This window comes from Harpia harpyja, chromosome 3, assembly GCF_026419915.1.
Source record: "Harpia harpyja isolate bHarHar1 chromosome 3, bHarHar1 primary haplotype, whole genome shotgun sequence".
Classification (NCBI taxonomy): Eukaryota; Metazoa; Chordata; class Aves; order Accipitriformes; family Accipitridae; genus Harpia; species Harpia harpyja.
In genome coordinates, this window is record NC_068942.1 from 66,658,142 (window position 1) to 66,682,793 (window position 24,652).

Here is a 24,652-nt window from a genome sequence, read left to right on the forward strand (position 1 = left end):
ACAGGCCAAATAAACTGAATTGTGAGAACCATCTGTAATTCAGCAGAACTGTTTTTGTAAGCTTTCCCATGGCTTGCCTTTATAATGCCAATTCCTATGCATTAATAAATTAATAAATCTTCACCTTTATATAAATTTAAAATTCATTCTCTTTGTTGACTGGAATAAAAGTTCAGATTCTTCCTCCAAAATTAAACGTCTCTTTTTGGGTAGGTGGGGAAACAATGCACTTTATGAATTTGCTGCATTTACTGAGATCTTCTCTGCTAAAAAGTGAATATTGTTTCTGGGCATGAAAATAAATAAATAAATAAATAAAATATATATAATAATAACAAATAAATAAATAGAATAAAACAAAATGGTGATCTCTCCTGAAATGAGATGTTTGAAGATATTTTCTTGGGAGGACAAGGACAAACCCACAGATAACAGATTATATACAGGAAGCCTGTGCATTTATTTCAAAATTGGAGATTTTATAAAATAAAGTGGAACTATCCACTAGTAAATACTATTCTTATTACAGCTTAACAGTTTCTAAAAACATTTTCTTTTCTACTGTACCAGCTATACAGAAGAATATATTTCTCTCACAAAAATTAGCTTTGAGCAACAAGTGCAAACATTCAATACATACCACTGATTGAAAGCATTCAGAAGAAATGTATTTGAAAGTACACAAAAATGCATCTCCTTCAGAATATCTTTTGATACCACTCAAATCTTCCCAGCATTTGTTGTCATTTAAATAACTATAATTCCTCACCACTTGCCAAAGAGAAACATGTATTTTAAATATTACATTCCTTACTTACAAACTATTTCTTCAGGATAGAAGTCCCTTATTAACTCTTTAGCAAACTAGCGCTTTACAGATTACATTTTAAACTGGAGAACTTTAACAAGAAGGGTAGAACACTTCCTTCAGCTTTTTACACAGCAGAATACAACAGCACAAAGTGGTATGCCTACTAAAATATGTTTTGTTCACGACAAAAGCAGAAGTTGAATTTTTTTATTACAATAAAAATAAACTTATTTGACTTGTGTAAGTTATTTGGCATTAAAAAATGACTGCATTATTTCTCTCAAAAAATGAGCAGCATATAATTTGAAACTTATGTGATTTAAATCAGACCAGCCATTTCTAACTAAACAATGGTGATTTTCTGTTACAGTCTAATAATGGCCATGGACCAGGACCTCTGTGTACAAATTGGTCCTTGGACACAGAGCAAATCTATTCCATGAATCAAAGCGATTCCAGGAAGGCCCAGTGAAAGTGATGAAACTACTTTGGGAATAAAGTATTACCTGACCTGAACACAGCAGTGAAGGCCAGGATCTAGCCTTTCTTGGAATGGTAGGTTTTAGTATATCTCGCTGAGGTAAAATTAATTATATTTATTGCCCCTTCTAAACTTTTCATGAAGAAAGAACTATATTTATCACCCAGGGGCCAATTTTATGTTTCAGAGACATAAACTTTGACATTCCCCTCATGGTGAGAAACTAACACAGTCCTTGTTTTCCAGTATCAGCAGTAGCATTTGCCTGGAAAGGAGTCATCAAAAGTGCCACTGAGGTGGAAGGAATTTTTCCACATCTCATTTAGAGGAGGAAAGAAATACTTTGATGTTCCACAGAAATGGATGTGGCACTTGAGAATAAAACAGTTAATTTTTCACCCTTTGTGAGCTCTAGAGTTGTGTCAAGTGATGGACAGATTAAGCAAGCTATCCCACTCAGAATATGACTTTGCCGTATTATTTAATGTGCATATACCTCCCATCTTCCTGCATGAATAGCTTCACGATCTTAGGGTGGTGTGGGTGGGAATAAGCCATACTGCAAGTCCTGTTTAGATACAAACCTGGAATGTGAACAATCATAAGTTGGGCAGCTGTAAATTAGTGTTAGCAGTGGTATGCCGAGGGGAAGAATTTGATGTTACTTACCTGACAAAAAACTGCACGATGTGGGAAGACAAAAACTTAGGGTTTTTTTACCTCCATTCAGATCCACTACCTATTAGCTCAATGGAGAACAGCAGGCAACCTATTGTCAGGGTAAGAGCTTTCTGCTGTAGCAGTTTGGGAACTTTCACGGCCACATTCCAGCCTGTAACCTCACCCTCATCTTCCAACCATTCGTTCCCCTCTGCTGTTCTCTTAATCAAAAATGGAAGTGGATGTTAACTTTCTAAAAGAGAGAGGACTGATCCTGCAGAATTTAGGCAAACAAAAGTTACATATACAGTGGGGTTAACTGAAGTCAGTGGCATTGTTTGTGTACATTGGATTTGAGGGGATCCAGCGCTAAGGGCAACGCACAGGCTTCAGCTACTTCCTGGCCTATGTGATTAATGTTGATTTAAGTCCCCTCAGGGCGAGATCCTGTAGTGTGTGCTTAGCACACAGATGTGTTGCATTGACTTCCACAGAAGTAGAGGAACTGAACACATCACTGGATGCATTCTAGTTTGCGCTTGGCAAGAAGGGACTCCAAGTACTTAAAGCTAGCGTAAGTGATAATGCACTATTGTAACTATTATCTTGTTGGATGGCTGAATACAATATGGCATACACTGGCAAATTAATCTTCTAAAGGTCTGATTCTGTGGGGATTGGTGCAGAAAACCCTAAAAAAACCTGCTGGGTATTGCATGGTACCCCCATGAACTCGATGGAGCACTACTTGGATAAAGAAGTTACAGTCCTACTGAGCTGGAGTAAACTGACAGTCTCCAGAAGATGTAGAGGATTTAAGTGTGTTTAGACACCAAGTATCAACATGTAGAAATTTCAGCCTCAGAAGTTTTAATGGAAGAAAGTAGCTTAATCATCACTCAGTATATTTTGCAACTTTAGTTGAAAGTTTAACATCACAAAACGACATACTGCTATGCAGCTTTAAGAATCACACAACTGTATTCAATCATTTCCCATGTTTTTCAAGTCTACTGTTCATTAAAAACTTTTTGCCTGTTTGCAGTTTCCAGTTTTCAAATGGATGACACAACCGATGCATAGCTTAATGTTCATTCTCATGAGTCATAATTAATAAATAATCATCTCACATACATAGAATTTTACAGGTACTCTTAAAATGGGTTTACAGTTCTATTAAATATATAGATAAAATAATCACTGCTATATAAAAAAATCATTTTAAAACAGCTGAACTCTGAAGCTTTGCATAAAATTCTGTAGACACATTCATTACAATCTAGAAACTCAATAAAAAACATTTTAGAGCTCAATCCATCAAAAATATTCATGGCATTGAAAAGTGATTGTCGTTTTTTTACTGTAATCTGTGCTTGCCCTATCTGTGCACTGATCATTTCCTACAATTTGGCAAAGGCTTTATTCAATTCATTTTGCAGATTATGTGACTGTTTAACTAATTTCTTCAACTCTAAGACATCTGCACCATAAATGTTTAGGGGGGGTCCTGTCTTTAATAGCATATCTTTCCTTACACTTTCTATAAAATCACAATGAAACACTTCACAGTTAAGTTACAAGACTACAATAACATTGAACCATCCTATTATAGTTGTCTCTCAGTCTTTAATGGTGCTTCTGTGAACACCAAACATCCTTTACCCAGTGATCCTCAAGCACTTCCTGACACTTACACTTCACCATAGTCTGCTACCCACACATCTGCTCAACAACAATGGGTTTTAGAAACGGTCTTAACAGACTGGTACCCTTGTGTATCTGAATTCTGCTGCTAAATCAAAATACCAAATGTGGTCATTTCAAGCTTAGCATTTTTCAAAAACTCAGGCAAAAATTCAGGGAAAACTTCCTGATTCAGACAGTGCACATATCTGTTGGAAAATGGATAGATGACAGATTGCCCACCAGCCTTAAAAACCTCTGCTACCTCAAGCCAGTCCTCTGGCCAGCAAATTGAAACAGGCTTTGCCATAGTGAATGCTTCACAATCAGGCTTTTAGACTGTAAGCTCAGAATAGGACACAGTCTAACAACAAGCAATGTTTTCAGAATAGGGCACTTGCATTGAGGGATTGGATCTTGCACTGTGGAAGAAGAGATGCAGGCTTACAAGTCAATTTTAGTGGGGGAAGCTGCTGCTTATGCAGATGTCATTTTTTGCGCTTCCAAGTAATGGCAAAACTCCTGAAGAGTTCAGTCTCTTTTCACACAAAGTTGACCATACCAGTATAATCACTCTTAACTCTTTACCCTGGATCTTCTTACCCATGGAATGGCTGAGTAAGGTAGACTGCTTCTGTTATAGCAAAACCACAACCAAACCAACCCAACTATGGAAAGCAACTTACTACCAAGTATCATGGACTAATTTAGTATTTTTTTCATCTATTTTGCATAGAAGAAACAATCTCCATTTCCTAATGGGATAGGCTGGAAAGCGTACATCAGTTTAAACATTGGGTGAGATGATCAAGACAAGCGCTGGCTGCTGTCTGACATTTAAATTGCTCATTTCACTGTTTCAGTCACTGTTCATCAGTGGGAGGCAAGAAAGAAACCCCTGGGTTTTCTCCCTCTTGAAAGAAAATACTGTGTAATGAAGTTGCCAGCATCAGTGCATTCCTATTCACTTTTCCATTCTTTACGGGTGTCAGTTGTTTAGATGAGATATCCAAAGACCTCCTCATTCAGATTAATTTTCTTAGGAAGAAGGAGAGAAGACAAAAGGGACCTTACTTTACTTGATTGAACTTTGATAGCTGTAAAGTTCTATGAAGAGACTGTATTCCAGCTCCAGATAATCTCTGCTGAAGACTAAGAAACATGGAAGAACCAGAGACTAATATAGAAAGGCTCAGAAAAAGTTGTCATAAACCAAAGGACCCTATGAAGAGTGGCACATAATGAAGAGCTGTCAACACTTTCATTCCAAACTGGAATCCCAGGGAAACAAAATGCTTATCAAAAAGCATGAAGTGTGATGGACGGTTAGGATTACCCCAGCAGATAACATGACTACAAACTGGTTTTAAATACCTGCAAATAAATTGCTGTATATTCTGATGTGTCCTGATCCCAGGTACTATTAGTTCAGCTGAAAACTAACCCAGGGCAGAGACACACCTTATGCTAAAACAAAATATGTAAAACTTATAGCCACAAGTTGTAACTTTCACTCAATGTAAATTATGAAACCCTGATTTTATGAAGCACATTGCAGTCAACCTTATGAATTTTCAGGTGGAAGCAACAACACGACATAATCACATAAAGCATACTATGAAACTAAAAATGTGCTGATGAAAAATAGTGACTAAAAGTCACACAGAGGAAAGTTACTGCTATTAAATTGAAGACGTCTCTTTTGTCCTGTAATGCACAGGTACACCTTCTCTGGCAAAAATCCTAAATCAAATACCCTAAAGTGATCACTCAGGTGGACAAAAATTACAAGATGCAGAAGTGGCTCAACTGTGTCTATGGACAAGTCAGAAGAGTCTCTTCAGTTGCACTAGAAAGTCAATACCAGCTCTCAACATTTCTCTGTATTTAGTTTTACATCTGTCATTTCTTTGTCTGTTGATTTGGGCACTTGAAGGATATTTCTAGTCCTTTTACCATGCACTTATGTCTTAACAGTAGCCTCAGCAAATTAGGTTACCTATTATTTTTTGTATCTTCAAAAAAGAGAAATCTTCACATGATCTGGTAATTAAAAGCAGCAGAGAAAGGGAAGCAGAAGCAGCCTCAGAAGCAGAGAGGTACTTTTAAAAAAAAAAACAAACCCAAACCCCTGGTATCTGTTCCTGATAAAATTATTAAGCCTCTTGAACATCTTTTCAAAGATGGCCACCACCAGTAACGTATAAAAAGTGTATTTCTTCAGGTATTCTCTACAGAAGTTCCTGGGCTAAGATTTCCTGTATCATCCCTCCTAAGAAAGAGCTAGCATGTATGTTCTTCACACTTCTCCACACCCAATTTATTCCTGTGAATTAAACATAAGAAAAGCTGCAGGATAAAAATTAATTTAAATCCTAAAAAACCAAACTCCCCTACCCAAATAAACCCTCAACCTGATTTTGTTGCTCCACTGGATTGCCATTGGAATTGTAATCAATTCCTGGGGTCAGTGTGTTCTACCACCTGCAGCTCTGCTCTGTCTCCAGCTCTCTCGAATTGCATGGAAAACATGAAAAAGCATTTCTAGCCTTGCCCTTGCAGGTGGGCCAGATTCATGGGCAAGTCACCACCACCCCTCTTCCACAGCTGTCAGGCCCTACGTAACTAAATGAAGCCAGAAGAATCATTTTTGAAGACTAGAGCTCTGAATTGTTCATATTTCTACTGATAATTATCTGGTTTTATTTAGCATCTTATAAAGCAAGGCACAAATGTACAAAATCGCGTCTACTAAATCAGGTCCTTTTTATATATATATACACAGTTATCGTAATATAAAATGTGCTTAGACACTGTCATAGCACAACAGTAGAGGAATTGAGGACAACCTGATAATAAACACAAATACCAGGTCCTACATTTCTGTTTGTGCTTCACCTGAAGGAACATATTCATATGCAGATACACAAAGCAATCCAACCACCGTCCTTAATTTTTCCACACCTCACAGAGATCAAACTTTGTTGCTAAGAAGCTGTGGAAGGAGTAAAAGGCAGTAGACCAGCACCCAGAAGAAAATGATGAAGTAGAATAGCTCTGGCTGCTCAACAGTCGTAATCTCAGGAGTTGGTGCTGGAGTCTCACTTGCTTCCAAGTCTTTTTTCTTCCTGAAAACAGGAGATAATTTGATAAGAGGCAGGAAAAAGAAGAAGAAACCCTCACTGTTAATATCTACTGTAAAGATCAGAGGGCAGACTAAAAGACAGCAGTTTAATGAACCATTTCAATCTAGTCAGTTGGAGTGCAAGTTAGACTAGGAGGTGCATAATGGGCTGTAACAGTGTGTTCCCCCAGGAGCAAATGTACATAGCAATTAATCCTCCAAAAACTCCGGACAAATTCTCAGGTAGTTTAAATACATGCCATTACAGCACAGTCCTTTGATGTAAGGTGATTTCCATCAGTCAAAAAGATGCCCTTTTATATTCAGAACAGTAAACATAGCTCTGGGCAACACATATCACACTTCCACAATTTTACTTGACTTGTATCTGACTTGATATACTTTCACCAAATCATCAACTTTCAGAGCTGCTCATGTCAGACACCAGAAGATTAAACAGAATTAAATAGAAACAGATAAACAGAAAAAGCCCAAGACTTCCAGAAACCAACTAGCAGTTGGGGTTTTCTAGGACAACTCCAAAATTCCAACTTTCCAAAATTCCAGCTCATAAGGTTCATAAGGGCAAAGCCTGATGGACTTTGCCAGCACCACTGAGCTCTGATGAAGACAAGAAAAGGTCTTATTTAAAAAGGTATGAGTTGGTACACTCATTTTATAATTTTATAATACTACATGAATCACCCTCTGGTAGACCTTTTTTTAATCCACTTTTGGAGAAAACTGGTTTTTGGCCTGTTTTAATGAGTTCTTTTTCTGGCTTGGGGCATCATACTCGCTCAGATATGATACTGGATATATACCTGAGTATTACACAAAACTTGCTCAATATCAGCAGTCTGCAAACAGGCGTAACTGTGACAGGTATTCATGTATTTTTTTTACAGAAGCATAAGTGAGACCAGGACACTGGATCCTGATAATAAATTTGTGTGTTTTGTGCATTTAAATGCAACCATCATTTTAACTAGAAGTTCTGGGAAGTACTATTCAGTATCAACTGAGAGGGAAAACCTAAAGCAATCCTTGTTTCTAATAGATATGTAGACCTTAATACCAAACGGATACATACTCTGTGTTCAGGATCCATCACCCTACGTCTAAACTAAACACACATACAAATTATAAAAACTCATGGGTGCTCTAACAGAGGCCAGAACTCCACTGAAGTATCATCTTTCCCTAGCACTGACCACACTAAACATTGTCTTGACAGTCTTCCAAACCTGGAAAGAGTCATCATTGCCAGAGGGCCTCATATTTGAAGTCCTCCCACTCTTTTCTTGGTCTGAAATATCCACCATGTGGGGAAAGTGCTCACAGTCTTGCTTAGACAGCTGAATCTTTCCTCTCAAGACAAGAAAAAGCATTTTAGTCAAGGGGGAGATTGAGCAATAAAGAAGCTTTGTATCTTACACCTATGGGAAATATGGACTCCAAGCTGTTACACAAGACATCCAGTCAGTCTCTACCATTATAGTTAATTTTCATTTCCCTTTGTAACATTGTTTGAAGTACCTAGGAGTTAATGGATTCTTTGCAAAAGGCTTTGTCTGAATAAGAACGACTCACCTGATGATTAATGGATTTTCATCCATATCCGTCATCTTCTGCTCGTTTACACCATAGGTTTCCTTAAACAAACCAGGAATAGATTACGTAAAAAGAATAAAATTCAGCATCTCACAAAGATGGTAATTGTGTGTGTATTTTATGCAGAGTATGTCTAACGTTTGCTCAAATAAAATGAAAGTGTGCTTATAAATTTATTCCCTGCCAGCACATCCACAACTGCAGTCTGGTACACACACAGAAAAGGGAAAAAGTTGTGAAATAAGATATTTTTGCTTTCAACTACTTTCATTCAGTTGAATAAAGCTTCCCTCATTCATATATATTTCTAGTAGCTCTGACAGTGTTGCAAAACTAAAGCATCTGTGTGAAATCTCCGTTTCATTCAACATTGGTGGCAGCATTTCTTTAAAGCTCCAAGACAGTCAGAATTTTATTTTGTGCTGAAAAGAGCCATATTCCTATCCTTGCTCAGTGTGCCCAGCTTGTTGATGCTGTCCCTTCCTTCTGACTTAAAAAATAAAAATCCAGAGCTCAGTTGTATAGTGTGCTCTCAAGAAACCAGTGTGAATTACATCTGCCTTGAAGGATGCAGTTTCACATTATAGGGTTAGCTGCTGCCATTGAGATAATATAATACACTGCTGCTATGAAGGACAGGGAAGGAGCCCAATCTTTCATAAAAAGTGCACATCAGGAGACACCCAGCATTTTTGCAGGGCTGTGACCAGGACTCCAACATACATACAGAGAATGCACAAACTAAAAGAAACTGGAGCATCAAATAAAGGCAGCTTCAACGAAGCGAAATGTTGCAGCTATACAGTTATGATGAATTAAGCCTCAAAGTTATAACAGATTTAATTGTAGTATTAGGTGCTCCTTTGTGGGTTTGTTCAAGGTTCAATAAGGTTCAGTTCCATATATTTAGGAGAGTTCAGTAAAGCTTTTAAGCTATGCCTGGTTTTGGCACTAAAATTATTAGAAGTCACAGGGTTTTTGTATTGTCACCGAGCTTTATATATAGAATAGACCCTTTTACAGTATATGAACTTTTGGAGTTTAAGAGACATAGAAAAACAGCGGTAGGTAAATTTCCACATACTTACCTCCTCAGAAGTATTAGGAGATCTTTTTCGGAGATAAATGTTGGAATCACTGTCACTGGTTCTGAAATGTATGTAAAACCAAAGTTTTTAAATTCATAAAGCTAAGTTTTGTTTTGACTTCAAAGAGAGCCACTGCAATTGCACATGCTAGTTTTAAGCTATGCAAACCCACAAATATGCATTGTTGCATGTATTAGAATATGGACTTGAATTTATCAGTAACTTTATAAAAAATAGCTTTGCGAAAATCTGACCCATGATAAAAAATCCATATGCTCAAATTGGAATCTTTTCTGAAAAACGGTATCCGATAGGGTTTTTGCACCTTTGATATCATTCACATTTAAGTGAGAGTATACCCCAGGTTTTATGGCTATCTATATAAATAAAAAATTGACAGACCTTGCAGGGAGCAGAAAGCTTGAAGGAGACAATGGGTTTTTCTAAGCAAACTCTTTCAAGTTCATTAGACTGCTATAGTGATAAGCATCAACAAATTACAGTTCATGTCCCACTCAAAAACATTACCTAAGAACTAAATTAGAACATAAGAGGGAACAGAAGTGAATGGAGTAAAATTAGCTGAGTGTTCCCTACAGCAGCCCCTATAGTGCTGTGCTTTCTATTTGTAGCTAAAACAGTGCTGATAACACACCAATGTTTCAGCTATTGCTAAGCAGTGCTCACACAGCACCAAGGCTGTCTCTCCAACCCTCCTGCAAAGGCCAGTAGGCTGGGGCTGGGCAAGAGGTTGAGAGGGGACATAGCCGGGACAGCTGACCCAAACTGACCAAAGGGATATTCCATACCATATGATGTTGTGCTCAGCAATAAAACCTAAGAGAAAAGAAGAAGCTGGCAAAGGGACACATACACACTCATTATTAAGGCATTTGTCTTCTGAAGCAACCACTACGCCTACTGAGACCCTACTTCCCAGGAAGTGGCTGGACATTGGCTGCTAATTGGAAGTAGAGAATAATTTTTTTTTTTTTGTCCTTTTTTGCTTTGCTTCCACACATGGCCTTTGCTTTTTTTCATTAAACTGCCTTTACCTCGACCCATTAGTTCTTCATCTTATTTTCTCCCCCCATCCTGCTGAGGATGGGGAGTTAGAGAATGGCTTGGTGGGCACCTGGTGGCCAGCCAAGGTCAACCTATCACAACCTTGTTCACTTGTTCAGAGACAGAGAAAAAGGCCAACAAATATCTGTCGGAATGAAGCAATGTCACACTTCCACATGGTGTCACAATGCACATGAATTATTTAATCTATATTACAAAACGCTCCTTCTGTTGGAAAAACAGTTATAACACTGCCACGTTCAAAATGCACTGGGGTTCCTGTTGGGTTTTGCATAGCAAAGTTCGCATAGCAAAGTCAAATCAAGTCCTACTGGCACTGAATCACTCAACATGTTTAAGATAAACACAGGAAGAAACCAATGAGTCCCAGTACACTGCTCCTAAAAGAAGTCTACAAGAAACATCCAGTGGACAGGGCACACTTCAAAAGACCAGGCATTCATAGCAGTTAGGTGTATTTAAGACAAAGTTAATGTGAAATACCTGGTAAATTCCTGACAATCAGCAATTTCTTCCAGTTTATCTTGTGACAGAGCAGTAGTAGCAACTTCTGAGATTTGCAAGTCTTCTGCTTTGATCGTATTTTTCCCTTCTTCCTCCCTATTACTACTTTTTTCTGGTCTCTTTACGGCTACTGATAAATCCTCTAGATATTCTACTATGGCCTGTTGAAATTAAGAAATATTTTGCATTAGACAACAAGATTTCTTCCCTACCCTTCTAAATATCTTAGTGGTGTAGCCTACTCAGATGTTAAATTGCATGTAGTACAAGATTGAAAGTCTCACTAAAGAGAATAAAAAGCAATTCATTTCTTGAAAATAATTTTGGATACATTAAGCTATAAAGTATCATCAGTTCAACATACATACAATTACTTGTCAGTTCTTTTTATGTAAGAAGACATGACAGGACATGGGTCTTTGAAGTAATCCACTAAGATGTTTTTTAATCTATCCTCAATTAGTCTTTGAAGCTAACAGCAAATTGACTTCATTACTCTAGTCAAGCAACTTGTCTAAGCAACATGTGAAGTAACATTAAATGGACACTTATTCCTGAAAAGCACTGTCTAAAATTACTGCGCTGGAAAACATGTAAGACAATTCAAAATCAGTGTCTGCAAGAAGAGATGAGTAGCAAATTGCCTAAATCCAATACACAGAATAATTACCAAAAATCCCTATTTCTCCACCTCCAGTGTAGACAATCCTTCATTTTACCCACATAACTTATCTTACTCAAATTGGTTTAAGTTTTTGTAGGCAAACTTATTTGGATTCAGACAAAAATTACCTTTGCCTGTACCCTTTCTAAATCAACAATACTACTTTCTGTTCATCTCATTACAAATTATTAAAAATACCGTCTGTGATAATCTTTTATGCCCAGGGATTACACAGGAGCCTCAAACTACTTTAAAACATAATTAAAATTCACATTTTTGCAGTACTATTAGTATTAGGGCTTATACTCTCTTCTAATGTCAGATCTTAGGGATCTGCAATTCTATTCATTCCAGTAGAGGGCTGTGGCAAACAGCATTACTGGACAGGAAACCAAGTACGTTTTACATATTTCTCCAAAGCACTGCAAAACGAAAGCAAATGAAAACCATTGAGGTCAGATGCTAATCCTCCATATATACACAAAGAAATGCTGGTAATAAACAAAATACCTCAGGGTGTTGTGGAATGGTGGAATCTTGATGGTTGGCGGCCTTTTTGCCATCTTTTTCAATTTCGAACTCTTCTCCTTCTAGTAATGGCACTTCTTTTTCATCGAAAGAATTCATGTGACTGTTAGTATCTGTTGTGTCCTCCTCGCCATTCTCAGTATCCATTTCTGATGGAGGGACACCTAGCTTATTCCCTAAGTCTGGGTCTGGAACATCTTCCTTGTAGTTCTGTTCTGGTAAGCCCTTCTCATGTAAAACATCTGTTACTGTTTCAGAAGAACATTTGTCATTTCCAGTACCATAACCTTCAATACAAGGCTCAAGGTAAGCATTCAAAACTGCTGATATGGGAACATTATAATGTGGATAATAAAAGAGATCATGGGGTATTACAGATACTTTCGAAGAACTGGGTAGCACTTCAGCTGAAGACTCAACTTCGTCACAGCTGTCCAGGTCCTCTGGATTTTTGGGTACATCTGAGAGAGAGTCATCAGATGCTTCAGGCTCTGTAGATAGTTCTTGGCTTTTGAGATTAGAACCATTCAGTGAAGAATGGTTAGTTTCTATTGTCTCAAAGACAGGTGGTTGCTTTGTATGTTCATTTTGTGGAAGCTTCAGTACTTCCTCATTTAGATGAAGAACATACTCATGCGTATCTTCTTGTTTTGAGGTACCTTCTGGTAAAAGAATTGAATTCTGGGGTTTGCTCTCTTCTACTTTATTTATAGATTCATCTGTAAGTATACCTGAAGTCCAGGATAATGGACTCAAAGAAGAAGTGTTGGCTGAAAGGCTCTTAGTTTCGTTGTCGTATTCAGTAGAGGTTTCTTTAGTTAATTCTTCGGAGTAGTCTTCAAAAGAGTCAACAGAATTTTTCTGATCTGTCAGAACAGCTGGAGAAAGGTCATCATTCTGTTCCAGTGGATCATCAGATATGCCCCCTTCACCTGGCATGAATTTATCACTTAGAACCTCCCAAGAGGAATTGGATTCAAAACTGACAGATCCTGTAATTTTCAGTGAGGTAGGCCTCTGAGGCTCCTCTTCAGATGTTTCCTGTGAATCACCTAACACTTGACTCAATTTCCCATTACATTTTTCAGGAATGGTTTCTGACAGAATTCTCTCAGGGGTGTCATGAATATGAACCTTTGGAGGAGCTGGATGACTTCTTTCGTGATTAACGGTATACATGTTTTCTTCACTTTCACTTAAAATCAAGATTTTGCCTTCCTTTTCTGAAGGTGTGTCTTTGATGTGGACATACGTGGACTCAATTGGAAGCTCCTTGTCAGGATCTGTAAAGTCTTCCTATAAGTGATGATACACCATTAAAAGACAAATCATACCTCAGATACCATTTTACTTTTTCCAAACACTCCAGAAAGAATAACTACCCAGCCCATCATCCCACTACCTTGTGAATGGCCAATTAATGACTCACTCATTTTGAAAGTAGGGAAACCAATCTGGCAAGTCAAGTGACTTGAACAAAGCTCAACGTCAAGAAGCCACTTGTACAGGAAGATTAGAATGCAGACAAGCCTACTCCTCAGTTGTTATGTATTCATCTCTCTCTGCTCCACCTGCAGAGACAACTGACTTGGCTTTTTGACACAATCCCAAACCCTGGGAATAAAATAAATCTAACAAGTCCACTAAATCCACTGTGAAATATATTACTATACTAGATTATTCCATTCCAACAGACTGCATTTTAAAAAAAAGAAGTAGGCTTTTTTCTTTGTCCATTAAAATACACACAAGTCTAAATGCCAACAAATCTTATTGCTCATCTAATCTATTAATAATAATTAGATTATTATAATAATTTTAATTCCAGTGAGTTTAGTAACACCCACCAATTTTATAAGATAAAAAATACCTACCAACTGGAACCTTCAGTCAAGAAATGAGAGGGGTAGGAACCATCATTTATGTGCATGTACGCTAGTGCAAAAACTTACCCAGATACTTGAGGGACCCAGATACTCCTTGGGGACCCCTTCAAACCAAAAAGACTATGTTGAACTAGGTTTGTCTGGAAGTACAAGAAGCCTCCAGAACAGTTTTTCAACTCATGCAGCTCTCTCCTCCAGTTCCTGGGACTTCCCCTTTTTCCTCGAGTTTTCTGTCTCCTATCATTTATTCCTCTCTAAGTTTATCCTCTGTTTCTCCAGAAGACCTTTGTCAATCCCTCACACTGTCAGTCCCTGCTTGCTCCTCAATTCTTTATTTTTGATAGCCTGCATTAAAGTCCTGGTCCTTTAAGCTGCAGTTTATTTCATGCTTACAGTGAGTGCTTTTGACTGCTGCATTGACAAGATTCAACCTCTGGTATCTTGTGTCTGATACCTGCTAAATTCAGATTGACTGTGGCCCTCAAACTTGAGAAGACAGAAGTCAAAACGAAATTCAAAGTCTAATGAATCATCATAGATGAAGGGATAAATTTCAGCCTTATTTAAGACTAATATAGCAAAGTAGTAGTGCCCTATGTAACCAGTTCTAACCTCTGAAAGTTATAATTGGATGTAAATGTTTACAAGCATAATTCTATCTATCTAAAGCATTTTAGCAATCGCCAATGAACTAGATTTAACTAATTGACTAGATTTAACAAAAATGTGAAAAATAAAATCTGAGTTTGTGGTTTATTTTAAATAGCTTAGAAAGAAACCTAGAAGATAAATACAGCAATATCTGACTTTATTAAGTACACCAAAGCAAATTAAGAAAATGACATGATGTAGCAGTAAACACATACCCCTTCCAGCTCTGGGAAGTGTTCCAGAAATTGTGCCACGTATGTCACAATTGACTGTTCATCGGGTGATTCCACCATGATATCTGTGGAGACAAGACACAAGGGGCTTGAGCACACATGGATTTAAAACACTCTTGCAGAGGAACAGATCGTCAGACATTTATGCCTTTATGATGAGAGAAATAACAGCTACAAATGCTTTTCTTTTTCTGACAGATAAGAGAAATACTTTTCACTGTTGATGGTACTCAAAAGAGTTCTCAACATCTTATTCACATTCATTTTTTCCTGTTTCCAAACACATACCAAATGCTGCTCAGGGTCCCTTTTCATCCAGCTTCATACTGTCATTTATGTTGTTGTCACTAGACAGGGATCTTGTTGAGTGACAGCACAGAGGTTTATTTTTAACAGGATGGCCCAGTCTTCTAACAGGTGACCCATGAAAGCACAACCAACCAATCTGTGCTTTCAATTATAAAATCAAGGCCTAACACCTGTCTAGTAGAGTTCAGTAAAAAACACTGCAAGAAGCAGCTCCATTTATATACATAGAATCATAGAATCATTTCAGTTGGAAAAGACCTTCAAGATCATCGAGTCCAACCATTAACCATGCCCCCTAAACCATGCCCTGGAGTACCCTGTCCACTCGCCTTTTGAATATCTCCAGGGATGGTGACTCAACCACTTCCCTGGGCAGCCCATTCCAATGTTTGACAACCCTCTCAGTAAAAAAATTTTTCCTAATATCTAACCTAAATCTCCCTTGCCTCAACTTGAGGCCATTTCCTCTTGTCCTATCTCCAGACACCTGACAGAAGAGACCAACACCCACCTCACTACAACCCCCTTTCAGGTAGTCGTAGAGAGCGATAAGGTCTCCCCTCAGCCTCCTCTTTTCTAGACTGAACAACCCCAGATCCCTCAGCTGCTCCTCATAAGACTTGTACTCAAGGCCCCTCACCAACTTGGTTGCTCTCCTCTGGACACGCTCTAGCAGCTCAATGTCTTTCCTGTAGTGAGGGGCCATGTATTTATATACAAACAAATATGCTGATATTTAGATATATAAATATATATGTGTGCACAGATGCATTGTAAAGGAAAAACTGGGAGATGCAAATACATTTGAAATGTATCTACCCATTTTCCTGGTATGGCAGACTAACACTCTTCATCATGGAGTGACATTTAGTCTCTGCAGACTGTAGGCATTATGAAATGGTGCTAATGCATTAAGACCCTTCTTAGCCTGACAGGGTGGTGATTAATGCTCACTAGTAATGCAGTTGTCACATAGCATCTAAACATTAACCAGGACCGGTGTACATAGCTAAAACTATGGTAAGATCTCTGCCCCCAAGGAGCTTACAAATATGACTGGAAGCACACGACTATAAGCCAGTGACCAATTCATTTTTATTATTCTTATCAATCAGCCCAACACACCGATCACATTAACAGCATAATCACTGGGAGGTTTTTTGTAGGTATCACAATGCAATATTCATGAATTCATTACAGTTTGAATGTTACCCAACAAAACTGATGTAGGCATTTTACCTTCTGGTTCTAGGAGTCGAGGAACACCCAACTTATTTTGTGCTATGCTGAAAGCATCCTCCAGGTTTTCTCGAGACGATTTCTCCAGTGCTTGCTTCATGTCTACCAAAGTACAGTCTATTGCTTTTATGATAGCTAAGAAAGCAAGACCACTCCTCCAACTGCTGGCAAAGTCCTGAACTGCAACACCGTACCTGTACAGAATTACATACAGTTTATATGGGTGCTGGTGTTACAAAATCCAAAGTAAAGGCATCATAATTTTCAAAGACTCCTGAAAGTTAAAAGTAAGGTTCCTGAGTTGCACTAGTCACATCTGAGATCTTTTTGGATTTCAAAACACACAGAATACGTCCATAAAACACAAGGATTCACAAACTGGATCAGTATGGCTAACAGCTGACATCAACCTGCTTGTAGGAAGTAGTTAGTAAAAACAAAGCCCTCAAGAACTCAGCAACCACATTTAACATTCACAAAACCAAATGTCTCTGTGATTCCTGTTTCTGTTGCTCTCCAGCATTTTAATGCCAGAGTTTGGGAAGACTGCCAACACTTAAATATTTAAACACATAAGCATAAATGATTCACATTCCTGTGTACTTGGCTTTCTATAGCAGAAAACTGTGCTTTGCCAAATGCAAATGGTGTCAGTATATGTATAAACCACAAGTGTGTTAGATGCCCAAAGTTTTGGAGGAAAAAACAACCATCAAACTTGCAATGAAATACAGCCCCAGAAGAGAAAGTTCTGCACAGGTCATTGGATAACAGGATTATAACGACGCTATTATGTTTTTAATAGAGCAGTTGCAAGAACAATTTTCTCCTACTAGATGTTCTCAATTTGTACTCTTTGACTGGACTGAAAAGTCTATGGCCTTTACTTCTCTGGTCCTTGCTTTCCTTGTACCACGTCTCTGTTAGTGTCAATATCAGAATTATTTTGGGACTAAAACTGTGCTTCCTCTAAGGTCTGCACTGGCAGCAGTGAACTACAGATCTCAGTGGGACAAGTTTATCTGCACAACAAGCACCCTTAGCTTCACTGGAGATAACCAAGGGATGATGTGGCCCACAGGACCAAGTATTTAAGATGTAAATGTGTATCTTCAACACTAGACACAGAACATTTGTGTTCACAGACAGATTTGGACATATAAATCCATCAACAGACAAAAATGCCAAATATTCAGCTATCCAACTTGTATAAGTAAGTTTGACCCTTGCCCTCTTTAAAACTCTCTGGCAGTCATCACTTCAGATAATAATATATGTAAAATATACTCCAAGCATTTACACATGCACTATACATCTCACACTAAAGTTTTTTAACCCAACAGTAACTCTACCAGGTTAAAGCATTACTAGACAAAATGCTTTGGTGAAATAACTACTTTCTTATTGAAGAGGAGAGAGACATGTGGAGCAAGGGAACTGGACCCAAATGTTACACATTCATAAGAAGCTACTTAAGGTTCACTTCCTTCCCCTCTAATTCTGAGGAAAGAGGGACTCTTAACAGGTGCTCTGTCCTTCAAGGCACTCTGCAGCACACAGAGAAGTTCCCTCAGGGCTGCTGCTTACTTTAAAAGGCTGTTGCTGAAGTCTTTCAATATATTTATTTTTCCAGTTCGACCCTTGTTTATGCCGACGCTTTAATTAGCAAAAGATATCAAGTAGACTGCACGAAAGCTGGGGGTAGGGGGAGGAGGGAACAATCCTGTTTTAAACAGTGCCAAGCAGATTAGTTCAAGTTAACATTTAACACTCAAATCATGAAGCCAGCAATGCATACGGCTTCAAGGTCAGATGGCCGCTGTAGACACATGGCTGTTGTGATATACCCCCCTGCAGAGACCGTACGCTTGCAAACTTCAAAAGCAGAAGAAGCCACAGCACACGGTAACGCACACACGGGGCAGAAGAGAGAAAAGAGATTCAGCTTCAAAAGGGCAGGTGGCAAAACACAGTTTTATACAAGGGTTTGTTAGCTTACTTTCTGGTTTTCCTCTGAACCCAGATTAAAAGGGCTCTGATGGCTTTCCGCTGATCCTTCACTGTAATGGACATGTTTCTCTCCACGCTGGGAGTGCTGGGGTGGGATGTGTCTGACTCCGGACCACTGGGCCCGGAGGACAGGCTGGAGGAGGAGGAGTTCCTGTTGAGGTTGCCTGTCAGCTCCTTAATCTGTAATGAAAGGTGAAACACGCAATGCTCTGGTTTAAACACCAGCTGCACGGAGAACTTGGTGCTTGTTTTCATGCAAACTTTAAAGATAACAGCGCCATAACTGAATTTTAAAAGGTAATTATAGACCTGGCCATTATAACTCTTGACTTGTATTGCACAGGCGTGACAGCCAGCAGCAGCCCAGCTGGCAACCCCAGGAAACAGACAGGGCAAGGTATCAGTTCAGGCTGGACTGAGCAAATTCGGATTAAACAAAAAGCAAAAAACCACGCCCTTGAATGAAAAATTAGTTTCACTAGAATTGTTCTTTTCACAGGACTTGCTTGAGTGAATATTTTTAGTCAAGAAATGGTGACCTGCAGCAGCACTCCTGTCCTTGGTCAGCATTGACATTTGAGCCCAAATTATCCACTCTGCTGCTCTTAGGTCCCCCATGCCCTCTGCTGCCGGGGCGACAGACTCTGGTCGCACCATCTCTGCCTGCGAGTCCGTCTGGCCAAACTGGTGCTATGCAGCACTGTTCAGCTTGAGGAGCTCAGCCAGGGAGAGAAACCCCAGTGCAACTTCCAGATTATTTTTTAAACCTATAGCCATTTCTGAAATGACCCCAAGAGAATGAAGGAGCCTCACAGTCTTACGAGAGTTGCAGAACCCTCCCTCCATCTCTCTCTGTTCATTAGAATTTGGTATTGTCTAGAAGGTCATTTTCAAAATACATGTAGGTTAGGGAGCAGTTTTAATCTAAGCCTGGGGCTAAACCAATTTTCAGGCTCAAATCAGTTTTATCAGTTCCAAGCCCTTCAAGATCTTTCATTTGGCCATCTACATCAGTTGTGGATTTTTTCCATGATGAGTAAGTCTCTGGAGATCAGTGATTCTGCATGGAATTTCCCACTACATTGGACCAAATCAAGAAAAGGTTATTGAAAATAAACTGTGACCTGGAACCAAACCCGAGATGTTGGTTCAGATCCAGGCAATCTGGAACAGAACCCTGGGAAGGCACAGGAGAGAAGGTAAAGTAGTAATCCAAAGTTCTAACTCTGGTCCAAGTCAAATGAGGGCTTGAACTGTCTCCTATTTACACCAAAATAGGTCCAATGAAGTAAAATGAAAGCAGCTGCAGGTATAAAATTAGCATGTATTAGGAGGGAAAAGCCCAGGTTTAGCATGCTTAATTATGTTCTTTAAGATTAAAAATCAATTTAAAAATCAATATTCAGCTGGAATAGATTGTTACCATGAAGACTGTTCACTTATGATCAAAGTATTAAAGTTTTATTACCTGAAAAAACAAGATTATATTCCATATTAGCCCAAGTACCAGGGAAGAATTTCCATCTGCTATTTCTGCTGCATCGATGCTAACAAGCTTTACCTGTAGAAGAGACCATAAATTCAGAGCCAAATTCAAAGCAGCAAGGTAAATGCAAAAAATGCACTGAGACTACTGGATATGTCCAGAACACTTCTGCCACTGACTGGCCAGCCAAAAAGCAATACTGAAATCTTGTGTTAATGATAGTTTTCCCTGATCTCAACCAACCTGCTCATGGAACTCTTATCTCAAGCCCCCATCACAGTCTGCAGAACAGAAGTGAGCCCAGTTCTGCAGCCTCAAGACCACAAATGTGTTTCCTCCATACAAAAATGGAACAAGATGGTGCCCCCTCCAGTGGATCCTATTCTTAAAAAGTAGAGAGTCACTTCTTGTACAAAAATGAAAATCCTAATAAGGGCTGCTTACTTCTGTTTTGCTATGCATCTCCTTTCTCCTTGCTTATCTCACCTTACACAGCTTGTCACAGAGTTCTGATTAAATCAGTTAGCAAAAGGATAGGGTTGCCTACTCCAAGCAAACTAGACTTTCCCACAGTGAGGTTTCTTCCACCTGATAACACCAGGATGTTATTCTCTTAGACAACACAGAGTTGGTTTTGGCAAAGGTCATGGAGGAGGGAGGAAGCAAGGAAGCTGTCAGTACTGCACATGGCACCCAGACCGAGTTAAAGCCCAGCATACAGCCCATTTATCACTTGGAAATCCTGTACATGATGAATCAGTTAGCAGTGCTTTACCCTGCTGCCCCAGTTCCACAGAAGCGTACACTGACGGGTTCCACCCACTGTGGTTTAATATCTAACCCTGAAGGTCTTGGCAGCCAAGGCATTTTGCCAACACTTTCATCACCACCCTTCACTAACCGGTTTGGTTACACTGAAAAAAGGAAAGCAAAATAACTTTTTATCTAGTGGTTTGCACAACAGTTTTCAATCTTAGCAAGAAGATACCTCTAGCTGTCGTATTTCAAGGCTCAGATTTCTTGCTAGCTCCGAGGTATTTGGCATGGGAAAACCTTTAAGACCTAGTACATTTGAATAGCAGTTTCTCCAAAATGGGGAGCAAGTGGCATTTATCATTAGACTGTTCTCAGTGTCAGCTCTGTCCTCTTACTGCTGCTTATGTTTGTCACCCAGCCCAGTCGAGATACTTGGCTAGAAGATACTGACTGCTTACTCTTAAAGAAACAAGAAATCCACAGAAAAGTAGGTGTTTTAGCACTACTAATTAAAGGGCCGCCTGTGTCCAAGGCTCCTCCTGCCTGGCCCTGCTCATTGAGGTTCTAGATTGTCCCCTAGCGAGGTCCTGGCAACCAGACACACTTCAGCTGCAGCTCTGCAATGTGTTGATGTCAACAGAGAGAAAAAATCTCATCTGCCAGTGGGCCTTAGCTGGATTTGGGTAGAAAGCATCAATTGGGAAACTGCTAAGAAATCTGTGAACACGTAAAATACTTCTTAGCAGTTCTCTAGCAGGACATGTAGACATAGACATTGAGGGCCAGATCAGCCCCTACTGGTGGAGTTTCCAAAAGGAGACTGGAACACCTGGAAGTTACTGGACAACTTCTTGACCTTTCACATCCTCTCCTGGGGAAAAAGGCAAAGGAGGTTAAACCTCCCACATCTACAAGGTCGTAAGAGATCTACTAAGACCTCACATCACACTCATTCCTGCACTGAGCTTTGCAGTGACTCTCCTGCATGACTAGCACTGCTGCAGGATCTCTGGAACAAGAGCTAAGCTCACTGCAGGGAAGCAGCAAAGTGACATCAACTGCTGTTGTGGCATTCCATGCAAGGCAGGGTTTTGCCCCTGTGCACACACCGGATCCCTCCTCACCCATAAAGTTTAAACCCTGCTGCAGTCCTTTATAGGACATAGTCCAATATTTGTTTTCTCTTTCTGAAAGATCTAGGTATACCATGTATATGACTTGTTACATGGCTAGGACTTCTCTTGACCCCATTACTTTTCAACATTTTTCAAGAGCAGAGAGTTTTCAAGACACAGGCCACATCCATAGGGCTTTGGAATAAAGTCCTAATGGGAGAAATAAAAAAAGGAATGAATCATTTCAAGCTACAGGGTCTGTTCTTGCTTGATCACTTACAACTTTAGGAAGTGATGTTGCAGTAGTGCCACAGTGACTATGAGGGAAGTTATATCCTTATAAGGTTTTGATTCCTGGAATTATGCATTTATGTTATTTATCATGTTCCCAGATTTAATCTTCTCTTGCCTTTGACTCATGATTAGCTGCTGCAGCAGTTTACCAGATAAATACATGATCTGTAATACTGAAAGTATTTCTGATGGAAGAGAGTCATCTACCTTCAATGTAAGTGAAGTAATGCCACTAAGACCCAGTTCATAAAAATTACTTGCATTTCTTTTTATTTTCTTTTAATATTGGGTTCCTGATCCTTTAATCCTGTTGAACTTTTACATTATAAAATGAACAAATAATCCTTGTTTTAGACTCTGTCGGTGTTCTCATTGTGCATTTTTATGTGGCTTTTCAGCCTTGCTGCTAGGGTAAGTCAGAGTGCCTTTAAGCAGTACATTCCTCTTATCTACATGCAGCGCATCAGACTAATTACAATTACAAAAATTACAATTTGCAAAATACATCCAGAGAAGATATCAAGACCAGCCTTTGGAAATACTCACATTACTGTCCTCCAAGAACTTAAGTGCTTTGGCTATGTTGTTCAAACGAAAAATGCGGTGGGTTGAGGATTTGTATTCGTGCATCTAGAAAAAAATGAGCGCCACACTGTTTTTAAAAATGGTGGAATTATTCACCACGTCATATGAAGCTTAAAAATCTACAAACACAGAGGCAAAATAAAGCTAAGGAAATCTACCTATGTAAAATTACTGCCACCTTTTCTGATCAGTAAAGTCCTTCAACTACATGATCTGCCCTTGCTGTAGCAAAACAGGGTTAGCAACCAGCTTTCCTGCTCTCCAGAAGTTATTACTCTCTTGGACCTGCCACGTCGATTATGTATGTAATCACTCCCCAACCACGTTCAGTCACAGGGTCAAATTTACCTGAAAATTCGTAATAATAGAATTTTTTTGTCTTGCATTAAATTAAATGATCCTAATTAGGAAGAGTGAGCAGTTTCCATAGCAGGCACAGGCAGGTGGGAGGCAGAAGCCTCTACTTTGGCAGAAATGAAACAAATTCATTGCATGCCTGTCTGCCTGCAATTCTACTTTGGCACACTGTTTTTATCACGTGTGCAGGAACACCTAACTGTCAGCACAACAAGTTTGGCCAGCTGACCTTACCTCCTTCCTTGCCCTCCTCCCTGACCTCCCGGGGCATAGCCTAGCGTTTACCATGATGTGTCTCCCCCTTCAATTCCTTTCCAGCCTGGCTCTCAATGCAATCTGTGTGAATGCACACAGAGACACTGCCGCTTCTGCTATAGCTCCCCAAAACTGCAAGAATATTAAAAAAAATAGGCGGTTCTGAGTGTATGACCACAGTGGCCGTTCATGCTGCAGTATGCAGATGGTTCAGTCACTGTAGAGCATCACCAGGCGATTGCAAGTGCATCTGCAGTGGTGAGACAGCTGCAGAACAGGAGTCTCCTCTTATCCAAGTGTGATACCCACACAGGAGAGCGTACTTGCTGACAAGACTGATGTAGAAAGAAAGCATTAAAGTCAACTGTAATTGGTCATTTGTATTTGCACTGGGTGTTTCCATTTCTGGTATGTGGAACTTTATACAGCTCTTACAAAGAAAGGAGGAGAGAAAAAGATTCTCATAAGTGAAGCTTTGCCCTTCTGATTTAGACTATATCAGTAAGACTAATGGAACCTGAGCCAGGATACCAGAACTAAACTCACAACTACACCAAGCATCAGCACACCTATTAAGTGTCATAATGATCTCAGACAAAATAGAAACAGAATTTATGGATTAAAAAAATAATATAGCAAATATGTCTGTTCCTGGTAATGTGACTTGGGTGATCTCCAAATGGAGTATGTGAGCATTAATGTATTAAAGCCTTAAAAAACCTGAGGGGTAGGAACATTTACACTGATCACACACCATTTACACCTCATTGTTATAGATTTCCTTGAAATCTAAGTTACAACTCAGGACACCAGACTGTAACATAAGGAAATCACAACAAAGTTGCTGAAATTCTTATTACTATACAGAAGACATGGGACCAAATTCACCCTTATTCCTTGCATGTCCATACACTGTTGCTCGTAACACACAGAGCTCCATACCTAAGGAGGTTTCTCGCTCTTGTATACATACCAGCTTTTGTCCTGACAGGACTTCCAGTAGCGCCATCAAGATTTTGCCATCTTGTATATCAATAAACAAGTCTTTTACTTTCAGAGGAGGCTTGCACTGTGAAGAAAAAAAACCAGATAGCTTTTAAAGCAGTACTGCTTGGTAAGTCACCATGATTTCAGAGAGTAAGAAGGAGAATTTTACAAGACAGAGGTCCTAGAAGTAAATCATAGCCTGCAGGAAGAAAGGGCTGACTATTCTTCACATCAGTGGCAATTCTG

At 39.2% G+C, this 24,652-nt stretch overlaps 1 protein-coding gene across 2 annotated transcripts in view; it reads right to left on the reverse strand.

The window, feature by feature from the left end:
- Positions 1–6,301: 6,301 nt before the first annotated feature.
- Positions 6,302–24,652, reverse strand: part of CLMN (calmin) — a 74,332-nt gene continuing 55,981 nt past the window's right edge. For both annotated transcript variants that reach the window (XM_052783085.1, XM_052783086.1), the window contains exons 3-13: positions 24,393–24,488; positions 22,769–22,852; positions 20,040–20,132; positions 18,561–18,751; positions 16,562–16,755; positions 14,996–15,078; positions 12,226–13,539; positions 11,031–11,212; positions 9,462–9,522; positions 8,353–8,414; positions 6,302–6,763 (exon numbers count right to left, since the gene is read on the reverse strand). In XM_052783085.1, the coding sequence (XP_052639045.1) occupies positions 6,610–6,763; positions 8,353–8,414; positions 9,462–9,522; positions 11,031–11,212; positions 12,226–13,539; positions 14,996–15,078; positions 16,562–16,755; positions 18,561–18,751; positions 20,040–20,132; positions 22,769–22,852; positions 24,393–24,488 (2,514 nt within the window). In that variant the 3' untranslated portion in view covers positions 6,302–6,609. The remainder of the gene's footprint in view (positions 6,764–8,352; positions 8,415–9,461; positions 9,523–11,030; positions 11,213–12,225; positions 13,540–14,995; positions 15,079–16,561; positions 16,756–18,560; positions 18,752–20,039; positions 20,133–22,768; positions 22,853–24,392; positions 24,489–24,652) is intronic.